Here is a 13,017-nt window from a genome sequence, read left to right on the forward strand (position 1 = left end):
TTTACTTTATAGAATAAAAAATAAAAATTCCCAATATTTTTACCAACTGAAAAAACAAAAACAAATTATTTAAAAACGTAAAAATACTTGAAATTTTTATCATATATTTATAGTATTATTTACGCATTTACAATGAAATTTTCAAAATATTTTGGCTCTTGTTGATCTATTTATAAGAATGAAAATTTCTCAATTTATTTTTGTTTTATGTTTTATGAATATCGATTAAAACTTATTCGCATGATAGAAATCCATGGAAATTTAACACAAAGTTTCTCATAAGCTCTCAATATTACTCAATTGAAAACACTATCAACTACCTATTTATAATCAAAATATTTTTTATAATCGTTTAAATTTTAAAATATGACAGTTTATAAAATTCGTGAAAAATGGTAAATTATATCTTGTAGAGTTTATATGAACCATGTGTAATATTTAAATTTTCACCATCATGAAAAAATAAAAATTATACGTTAGTGCTACCCAAAGCATTGTAGAAATAAGGCGGTTTTCGAATGCAAATACCACCGAATTGATAACGTATGTAAATTTGTTGACTACAATTATCAGTCCCGTTATAATGCGTAAACACTAAACTTGCAGTAGATATTTACCTATAATAATAAATTGTAGCCTATATTACATTTTTTAAACGAAGAAAAACATTAACGGCTTGTGATCAGAATACGATTTCTAAATTCCTACTTAAATCGTTAAATCGCTATCAAACGTAAATTAATTAATTCCGTTTTATCGCTTAAACGTACTAATAGAAAACTTCTTTGGATTATAATTTCAAAAAAAAAAAAAAAATTACATATTAGGTACCTACATATTACCAGTTGAATATTTCTGACGTCGACACACAATCCACCTTCCCTAAAAATATTGCACCTAAACAAATTTAAAACTTACCAATCGTTTTAGATTAATGTTTGCACACTAGGCGATGTACATTTTTTTTCCTAGGTACTTTAAGTACGGTCAAATAATTGCTGTGAAGTACATTTTGAATCACGCCGTGGACTTGTAATATTATTGCGTATCTTATGAAAATATTGTTGTCGAAACAGTTGCAGAGCGCCGTGATCGCGGGCACGTTGCAGTGCAGCAGCGACGAAGCGATCGGATTGGCCGGTTTGCAGTTCCGCATCGAGAAGATGGCGGAGCGCCGGAACCAGACTCCGGACAGCCTGACCGCGAACAGCCCGGACTCGCTGTTGGACGGCGGTGGACCGTGCACCACGCTGCAGCCGATATCCGAGGACAAGGAACACCACTGGCCGCTGGACGTGCCGGCCGTGGTGACGCCGTCGCCGGTGGTCCAGTCGCAGTTCAACATGTTCAGCGCGGCGACGGTCACCAGCCCGACGGTCACCGACGAACCGTCCGTCGGCAAGGTCCGCAACTTCTTCCTGCGCACGTGCCAGTACCTGTGCTTGGGCCGCCGCCGCCAGAAGGACGTGCCGCCGGTGAGAGACCCGTTCGGCATCCTGCACAAGGTGCACATGTACGTGCCGCCGGACTACCGGAAGCCCAAGAACACGGCGAAGCTCATCAAGGTCAGTAGTTAACTTCCAATACGATTTATATGTTAATGGTACTATTATAGTGTCGTCGACGTTGACGTTGCTGCTGTTGTTGTCATATCGTCGCGATTAGGGTTGTTCTCGTCGCGATAGATTTTAAACCCGACGACGTTAAGTATGTATACTCACCGCAAAGCTTATTTTTTTAAACTTATCCCCGACCCAATCCCGTTTGTCTCTCTACACGCGCAGGTGATTGATTTTGGAAATTCAATTAGCCATATTGCACCGTAATGCCATCGCGTAAAACAACACAGCCGTGATTATCACAAAACTATTATACCTACTGTATTATTTGATAATATATATATATATAAATGGATCTTATACCTGCAGCTGCTGGGCTGATGTTCTCTAACAGATATATAGGTACGCAGTGTTAATTTGTTTAGTTCGATTTTCGAATCTATATTATGTTTTTGTAATAATATTTAAGAAAAGTGAAAAAAACATACTTTATTTTTCGATTTATTAGAGAATAAAGTCAAGCTGCTATAATAATACTGTAACGTATTGTTATAGCCAGGAATATCGATGTGTTTATGATGCTTGTCATTGTATCATCTCGAATTTTCGAAACCAATCATTATTGGTAGATTAAATGTGCTTACCATAAACATATATTTTATATTACGATGGGTAAATTTTAGAAATTCAATGTTATTATTCAAATGAAATTATGGAGTTCACCAATCATTCTAAGTTAACTGAATGTTATGCAATTTTCAAAAGAAAAAAAACTGTATGATATCGTAAATAAATTACCTATACGTAAATTATAGAATTTAAACTAGAGAAAATTAATAATTAATAAGATCGAAACATAAGATAAAATAAATTACTATTTATGATAATTATTTTTAGGTTTTAAACATTATTAAATAATTATAGTTTTCTAGCTTATAAAGCTTATATGTTACTCATCCAGAATACTTAATAGCCCTTCAAAACTTTGATACATTTCCTTGTTTTTGATTCCCGTAAGACGTCTGACACGACCAAAACTTCCGGATGTTTCACATTCCAAATTTGTATTCTCGACATTTCTCTTCATTATTTATATAAAGCTAATTCAATACAAAAATAAAGAAAAGTATGCATTCAATTAAATACAACATAAAATTACTTGAAAACAATGTAGATATATATAAAAAAAATAATAAAGGTAGAATTGTATATATTTATATTGTTATGTCGTAACGAATATAATACTGTATTGTTATTACCTACGTGTTTACGTTTATGATAAGTATAAATATTGTATTTTACTTAAAATTTAACTTTTCAAATGTCTTATACTTCTACAACTGCATTTGAGTGAAACTTGCTAATTTAATTTATAAAAGCAACATGTTGACATATCTACTTATATATATATAAATTCACTTGTTAAAATTTAATCAATGCAATTGTATATTAGTTTTCAAGTTTCTAAGTGATCAACACATTTTTGAAATAATATTTAGTTTATAAAATTTAATAATATTATTATGATTACTATTATTATTACCTACCTATTTATAATTTATATATTTTATTTTGAGCAAAGCAATTAATGTATTGATGATACAATGGTGTGTGCTTTTTTTGGTCTGTCATCGCCTTATAGTATAAAAGCTAACATTTTCAGCTTTGTAGGTGGTTTCGGTTAGAAAATAGAATATGGTTGGTATTTAAGGGAAGTCAAATGTAAAAAATAAAAATACTAACACTTTTCTTGATAATCGAGTAAATCAAAAAAAATAAATAAATAAATAAATAAATAATGAAAAGCGGAAATTGTCACACTAATTTAATTTTCAAGAAAATTGATTTTTTTTTTTGATATAATTCAAAAGCTAATAATCGTAAAAACTTGAAATTTGTACAAAATGTTTATAATATCAGTTTTTATATATTTTGGCATCATTTTTTTTATGTATTTTAAATCTTTTTGAGCTATTATAGGTATGCAAATTTACGATTTTGTGTGATTTTCATTTTTATAAATATCGATAAAAAATTATCCGCTGTTTCGAACGTAACCTAACCTAATTTTTGTGAAATTTACGATAATTTCAAACTAAAACTAATTAGTTATTATCTAATATTATTATAATAATTTAATAAATACAATAGTTTTAGATAAAATTAAACTAACTTACCACAATACTCAAAGAAATATTAAGGAATTACTTAAACAGCTATATCATGAAACAAACTTATAGATATAGATATGGATATATGCTAACAACTAACAGAGTAGTGTTTCAACTAAAATTGTTTTTGTTTACATTGATATACCTATCATCGAATTACACAATTTAACTTACTCATTACGGTGACTCGTTCGATACTTCATGTACATCAGAGGATAGGTACTCACTAACCGAATATTTTTTTATATTATAGGTATAATATTTTAGATTCTGAACGGAATGAGGAATGTATTGATTTTTCAATAATGTGTGTGTGTTTTTTTTTTGTTTTTATATCCCTGTACAGCATAACTTGTTGAAAAAATGCTTCAATTTAAAACTTCAGGGTTGGTTTCCGATAGTAAATCGAATATCCTTGGTGCATTTTACAGGTCAAAAGTAAGAAGTTTACAACAGCTTTACGAAAAACCAGTATTCAAAAATTCATTTTCTATATTTTTGTAACTCAAAAACTAACGACTGTAAATACTTGAAATTTTTACCAAATATTTTTATTAGCGTTATTTATACACGGTTACATTTTCAAAGTATTGTTGTTAGAAATTCATAAAATGTTTAGTATTTATATCTATGGTTAAATAATTCAACAAAAAGTTTTCATAAGTTTTCTTTTAAATAACTATAGAAAAAACTCGAAATGTCATCATAGGAAAAAATCTTATGAACGTTTGAATTTTAAATTTTTACTAAAACGATAACACATTTCACCAGTTATTTAGATTGGTATTTTCTTTACGTATTTAATTTTCAAAATTGTTTGTTTACCTTAAAACTATTTATTGGTATTTGAAGTTTTTTTTTTTTTTACAAATGTCGATAAAATTTTTTATCTGAGTCAAAATACTTGAAAATGTAGTAAAAAGTTTCCCATGAGTTATTCTTATTCTGATTCAAAAATTATAAGAATACATAGGTACAATTTTTTTTTCTTAATATTTGAAGTTCAAATATTGACAAAAATTCGTTAAAATCATGAATACTTGCAAATTATTCTGTAGTTGAAAATGTATAAAAAATGTTATTTAGGTTGCTAAGAATCGAACATTCAATACAAGATTTTCTATAAATTTGGCTTACAATAATTATAAAAGAAGTTGGTCAATTAAAAAAAATTATCTTAATAAGTTTAAATTTTTACAAAATTAATTTGTAAAATAATGATTTACTATCAAATAGTTTTAGATTATTTTTATAGTTAAAAATGACTAGTTGTAGAAACTTGAAACATATACCAGTTGTTTAAACTGGCATTTTCTGTACATGATTTAATTTCGGGGTATTCAGATCATTAAAACATACACCACGTTTTTCATCACCCACTGGAAAATATAATCCTAGACAGAAAAATAATTTCCGTTCAGAATCGTTTATCGTATACAATAATACCTATCATTGCATTCAAATAACACATAAATAATATTGACCTACTGTAGTACAGCTGAGCGTTACTCATTTGACCACCATTTGTTTATGTTAAATCCCAAATTTTAGGCATTATAATTTTTATAGTTTTACATTTTGAGCAAGGAACTTAGTACAAAATAATAAATATTAGTTAAACAAACAATTGTTTTTTGTGTGTACACTTTTTATGTTTTCAGAAAAAATAATTCAACCTAGCATACTACCGATTTCCTATTAGATAAATAAAATTATATAATAAATATGGTATACATAGTAAGTTATGATTATGTATCTGTACACAATTGTTTGATTAAATCAATGATATTATTCAATTCAATTTTGACATTTACATAACAGTGACTACTAAATATCGAGTTATAGGTACTTGAAACCTACTGCGTATGGTATAGTAATCATCTACTTTTCCTAATTTATATCGTTATAACTCTAAGTTTTTAATATTTTTACTTATAATATACATTTATAATTTCTGATTCTGAAACAGAATATTGAGTATATAGAATATAGAATATAGAATATAGAAGGTTTTTAATTTAGAAAAAAATGGTATTTTAAACGAGTAGTTAATTAGTATTATAACTGTTATTAGCAGGGCTTGAAAACGTTTTAATAACGTTATGATTATAACGTTCTATTTGACAAAAAACGATAAATATAAATAATTAAATAACACAAAACAAAACATAACACAAAACATTATTTATATATAGTATACCATTAAAAAAAATAATTAATTTAAATATTATTAAAATTTTTTTTAAATCTAATATGTAGATATAATAGAATAATTGTATTGCCAATGGCTAATAGTGATGCCCTATTGCTCTGTTACTTTGAAATATGTACGTAAATGCGTTTAAAATTTAAATTCTGAAAAAAAAAATGCAAAAGTTGTATAACGTTTTAAATCTGAATAATGATAAACACGAAATTTGAATAACGTTTAAATTTTGAATAACGATAAACTCAAAATGTGTGCAACGTTTTTATTCAAAATAACGTAAAACGAATTTTTTTTTCAAATTCAAGCTCTGGTTATAAGTATTTAAAATGTTAATAAGGTCGAAGTTATAGAATAACATATTTTTTTGCTGTCAATGTCTCACTTAACTCTGTTTATCTTAACTTTAAACACTTATAAGTTATGAATAGTTATGACTAATTGACTTATTCAAAGTGCCATAATCTAACAGAAAATACATATTTTTTTTTTTAATATCAATTAATATTTACTTAATATTGTTATTTGTTAAATAACATAGAATTATTTTTTAACACCACTTACGACTTCCATTATAATTAATTATAAATAATAAATAGTTATTTAAAAATAGGAAAAATAAATTGGTGCAAGTATAATATATAATTTTTTTTTTTTTTTGATTTTTACTTAAATTGTTTAATGAATTGTCACATATTTATATGAATAGTGTTCATGACGTGTAAAAACAATATGTTTGAAATTAAATTTATTTTCACTAAAATGTATATTTACAAATAATTTATTATACTACAAAAATATAGCAATACCCTTAATTATATAGGATACAACAACAATATATTATAGTTAAATACATTATTGAAGTACTTTCATCCATCAACATTTGTATCGTTATGATCACCATACCATATACTTTATTATTATTAATACTTTATTCATAATTAATATAAAATTTAATAACTATTTAAAAAAAAAAAAAAAAAAAAAACAATAATTATATTCTATGATAAGAATTGATTATTTCGTTTAAAACTGGATGTATTTGTAGAGAATTAATATACTAAAATAAATACACCAGATAAAGCTTGTATATTTTAATTAATATTTGTATTATTTATTGTTTTAAATTTTATTTTCATTTACTCATTTTTATTTTTAAATAGAATATAACAAATCTTTTAATGAAAAAAAATATATTTTAAAAAATAAGTAAAATATTTTACTAAGGTAAAATGGAAACCTTTCAATTTCAGGCAATATAAAACGAGTATGATGTGAAAATCAAACTAAATTCTTATCGCTTACAAAAAGGTTTTATAGAGTATAATGATATATCAGTTCAATGATCATTATTCATTAATAATGAAATAATTTTAAAATGAAACTCGGAGCTGTTTGTATTTTTTTAACTAAAAAAAAAAAAAAAATGCATAGGTATATTTTATGAAATTAAATATGTGTTTTGATTTTGTGAAGCATTAAAATTATTTACTATTTTTAACATATTTCGTATTATTTCCTATAATCCTATGATATTGTTTTATTCTTTGTATAAAATACAAACAGCTAAGATTTTTTTTTTTTTAATACAGGCGAAAATGAGGACTTTCATTATATTATGATTTAAGTAGATACCTACACTAAACTATTTAGTATCTACCTACAAAATTTTAACTTTAATAACTTAAATTATTAAAAGAATATAAGAATACATTACAGTAGTAAAAGTATTTTTTTAATATACCAATTAAATTGACTTTAATTCAATAATAATTAAAACCACACGTCTACAATATATTATACTTATAATAATTTATGTTTAAATATATCTACTAATATTTATACAATTATTTTATTTTTAATTTAATTTTAGATGAAATAATTGGCTTTATTTTATAAAATAAAAATATCTAAATTTATCTATGCATTTGAAATGATGCAATAAATATTGCCGTGGGAATTGTATAAATTGATTGAAAAGTTTGGAAGTATAACATGGAAAATATTCAAGGATAGTAATAAAATGTTGTTTAAGCTACACATTATAAAATATCACATATTTATTATAGTATGGTACCTATTACAATTTTAAAAAATATATTTATTAAAAAAAAAAAAAATTTTCTTTAGATTTGTTTGATACTACATAATCAAAAATATTGTACTTCGTTAAAAACGATTTTGTATTCATTTCGTTAAAATAATTAAATTAGGTAATTTGCAATTTAAGTGTTATCAATAATCATATTATACCTAATTGGTGTTCATTATATAAATAATCTAATTATAATGTATTAATTATTGTATTACTATGGATTTTCATTTTTATAAAATATTGTTGATGTCTTTTAATATTATATGGAACAAAATGTATACCAATGTTTTGATTCATTAAAACATTTAAATCGATTAGAATATAATTATTTTTAACACAAATGTCAATAATTATAATATTACGAATACTAATTATTCAATAATGGTCAGGTCGCCTAATATTTCTTGAATTATGAGTACCTATAGATAATTAACAGTGTAATTACCCTCCAGTAGTTTGTTTTCTTTCTTCTACCCAACATGAGTGTCATTCCGTATTCGGTCGTTAACTAATAAACAGTAGGGAATGGTATAAAGCAGTTTTATCGCCGGCCCATGCGTCCGTGTAAATACAAATATTATGCAGTGTCGTCCGATCGCACGGTGAGCCACGGTCCCATGTTTTTCCAGTTCGTTTGTTCGTTCTAATAAATTCAACAATCTCGAGGGTATTTATTATTATATTATTTTCTCTTTTATAAAGCACAGATTGATTATCAAGCAATGTTAATATATTACAAGTAATTGCTCATGTTGTATTTGGTTTGGATTTGCTGTTGTTACACGGAAAACAGAGAAAAACAAAAAAATAGTGAATTTGTGGTCGGAGATCTGCACGAATTGGTTAGTACGGTCCTTTTAACAATGTTATTTTCCATTAATATATAATAACAAAATGCTAAACGATACAAAAATTTCTATAATATAGGTACCTATAAATAATAATATACGTATTTCGATGGTACATATCTAACTTACTACCTATGTTCGAAATACGTTAAATTAATACTTATTTTGTTAGCATACTTACTTTTTTCTAAACATAAAATAATTGTTTCTTTCCAATAAGCAATTATGAGTAATTTTTGTTTTAGAATAAAGGTATATTATAATATTATTTCATGAGAAACTAAGAAAAAATAACAAATTATTGAAACCTTAATTTCCGATATTTATTAATTACCTTCATAAAACATTGCTTTTTATTAACTCTATAAACAATAGTTTATTTCTTAACTATTTTTTTTTTTATGTATACATCGTTGACTCATTTGGCTTATGAATAAACATCATCTTGAATAAAAGAAAATATCATGCAACAATATATTAACGTTTATGTGAATTCTATTATATATTTCATACGTGTGTTGTGTATAATATATATATATATAGGGCAGTCGGTATTGATAAAGCTGCAAACCAGTATAATAGAACCATAAATGGAACAGTGTTATTGGAACGTACGAAAGAAATTTTATAATCGTCCAATGTAAGGTACCTATCACTATTTTTGGTCCATAAAAAAAAAATCTCTGAGCTTTATAGTCTTTTGAAACTACGGTGTGAATCGAGTATTTTATAAATAATTATAAATAAATGTCTATAGTGTAGGATTATGTATAAAAATAAACTATAGTTTTACCTATAATAATAATTTATACATATGTATATCTAAAATATTTTTTTTATACATACCTATACAGAAAATAATATACTTCGTAGATCCCTACCACTTCTTGGAATTATATAATAAAAACATTATCATTGTATTACATCAATCATATTATCTCTTTTTTATTTTTTTTTATTATGTTTTGATTAAAATTTATTTTTGTTTTCATCAAACACCGCCTTAAATAATATGTATAAATTGTAAATGTAACGTAAAAAGCAATGTGTTCAACTAAATTAAAATCAAAGATAATTTTTAAATTAATATATGCATTTTGAAAAAATAATGTTTAGTAAAAAATAATACAGTTATTACACTAACAAGTATTGAATTATTAGAGATATTTAACTTTAAATTGAATCTTAAAAAATTGTATATCAATATAATTTTTGTATTAAAAATGTAAATATGCAGTACAATTTAAAAGAACGTCGATAAATACTATCTATATAATATATATAATGCATAAATTATATAAAAAAAAACAAATTTAAACATTTGATAAATTATAACAATACGGTGATGCGGTAACTGGCGATGCAACATGTTTCAAAAATTAATATTCTTAAATTTAAAAATATTTAATTACCTACTATAAAGTGAAAATATCACGAACAAAGAATTATGAACATTTTCAGTAGGTAATTATTAGTACTCGTTTATCTTAAAATCATAATATATGGTATAATCCTTAACATTTTTAATTATGCAATTACAACTAATTAAAAATATAAACATTAAAAAATATAATATTTATATAATTTATTATGAATAAGAAGTAATTTATTCATTTATTGCACTGTAAATATTTTTGTTCAAATATTTCAAACTTAATTTAATTTAAATTTCTAATATCAAGACTTTTGACCCAGGTTATCAACTGACTCGTTTCTTGCAATTAAAATATATGATGTTTACTAATTTGGAGGTTTAAAAAAAAAAAAATGCATTTACCATATTTATCACAAATAAATTTTTCTAGCTTTAAAAAAAATATGACCCATTATAATACTATGACATTGAATAAATTATAATATGAGTTACTATTTTTATAGAAGAATCATTTTAAATAAAATATATTCGTATTACTGTTTACGATTTTTTTTTTTTGTATTTCACAACAATGTTATTTGTATTTATTATCATAATTATTGCAAACCACTTATTTATTACATGACAAAATGTGTGATTAGAATATTTTAAAATGAATATGATATCATGTGTAATGTTTTTACATTATGATTGAACTAATTTTGATTCCTATGATTTCAAATAAAAAAAAAAATTCTAAATCGAGTCAAAACATATTATATTAGTAAAGAAATATTTTTTTTTTCACTTGGAGATAAAAATTATTCAAATACTTCATCACAGTTTTTAACTAACCTTGTTTTCATCTCATAATATTATATTTCATATTTTGACATTCATTATGTTTTTATGTAACTTAATAATATTGTTTAAATCATCATTCAATAATTGAGATAAAAAGAATTAACTAATTTATTCTTTTTTCTTCATTCATAATATATAGATATTTATTTTAATTGGCCACCTCTTGAATATTTATTATCATCTCACAAATATTAACAAAAATATAGTTAATTTACTAATATATATTTATGTATAAATATATATAAATAAATAAAGTGTTACAAAGGGTGGTGTTTTTAAAAGTTTAGTAAAATTAAAAAGTTTTAGAATAATTGAAAAGTCAACATCAAGTATAATTACAGATTGATACATATTATAATAATACATATGTGTTTTCAATTTTATAATCATTCTTGGCACTTGAAGTTTTGACGATAAAACAAATAATTAAATCTATTTAAAATATTTTTAATTTTGTGATGAAATCACAATATATTGACATTTAAAAACTGTTACATTGAAATTAAAAAATTATTTTAAATTTTGCCTTTTTTTTGACACAAAGAAAAACAAAGTTTCTACGATAACACGCAGCTGCTTATTATCGAACTTAAAAAAAAACCTAGCTATTATTCTCAAACGTTTGGGTCTGCATAAGTGTAAGCTATTAAAATCAAAATAATTTTCATTTGTATGTAATGATTTATTCTTTTTATGTCCGTACTATGATTTTTATCTAACTGGATTGTATATTATTTTCGAAATATTATGCATTCAAGTTGTACTATGTTTTAAACTTTTTTATAATAACATTGGATTATATTAGCATATATTTAAAGGATACAAGAAATGAATACAGGTACGGACATGTATACATACTACATTTATGTATATAAATATATAGATGTATAATTTATATGTTCTTTTATGTATATTATGTTTATTGTTTACGCATACACACATATATTATATTATATTATATATGGGTAATTATTTTTTTTTATTTATAAATGTGTGTATGTGAGCGCGCAATATAAAGACAACAATAATTAATAATAACAACGATAAACCATTATGTTATCACCTAGAGAACATTACTGAATAAAGCACGTGAACCAACCAGACTCAAAGGAATGCGATCAATGTGCAAAATCTCCGGTTTTAAAACATTTATTAAAAATTGCAGCTTTTATATTATAACTTACAACCATTTATTGTTGTTTATATACATCAGAAGATATTTATACTTGAATTTTTTTTTCCGATATTAACTAGACAGTTTTTAGTTTATAATAATTACCTATTTATTGTTCAAATTCAATCATTGTAGACGTAATTTAAAATATGAATATTTCACATGTTTGACATATAGCTATTTTTGATCATTTATACGCTGAACTAAATCGACAAGTTGTTAACTATACATTTTAAACCAATCATCATTAGTTCGTACGCTTATATGATTTACAATTAATTTTTGTTAACATCTATATTGATTAAGTTTTGACAGCATTACGACCAATAATCACTGATTAAAAAATGAAATCGAGCAAGTAGATAACCACACTATTGTACAGTAGATGTTGAGTGTCAGTCTATATTACTAAGATTTTTTTTATAAATATTACTACTAAAGTAATTTATTTTATTATTACTTTTACAGTGTAAATATCCATTAGCTTAATACTAATCGTGATTAACTGAAAATGTAATTTCGTATATTAAAAAATAATAATAATATAGGTACATACAAATGTCAAGTCCTCTAAAGTATTTTTTTATTACAATAATATAATTTAAATCATTATACTTTGTTATATTATTTATTTTTTTGCTTTAGTTAAAACAACTTATGAGGACGCTTGAATTTAATTTCAGTTGTCATTGACAATTCCTAAGCTATATACAAAATAATAATTATATTCCTGGTTTTTTTTTTAT

The 13,017-nt window shown here is 24.4% G+C and overlaps 1 protein-coding gene across 1 annotated transcript in view; it reads left to right on the forward strand.

The window, feature by feature from the left end:
* LOC114119437 (uncharacterized) overlaps positions 1-13,017 on the forward strand; it is a 268,368-nt gene that overhangs the window by 218,958 nt on the left and 36,393 nt on the right. Inside the window, exon 27 of the mRNA XM_027980994.2 lies at positions 1,077-1,565. Within this exon, the coding sequence (XP_027836795.2) occupies positions 1,077-1,565 (489 nt within the window). The remainder of the gene's footprint in view (positions 1-1,076; positions 1,566-13,017) is intronic.

The sequence above is a fragment of the Aphis gossypii genome, chromosome X (assembly GCF_020184175.1).
Source record: "Aphis gossypii isolate Hap1 chromosome X, ASM2018417v2, whole genome shotgun sequence".
Taxonomy (NCBI): domain Eukaryota; kingdom Metazoa; phylum Arthropoda; class Insecta; order Hemiptera; family Aphididae; genus Aphis; species Aphis gossypii.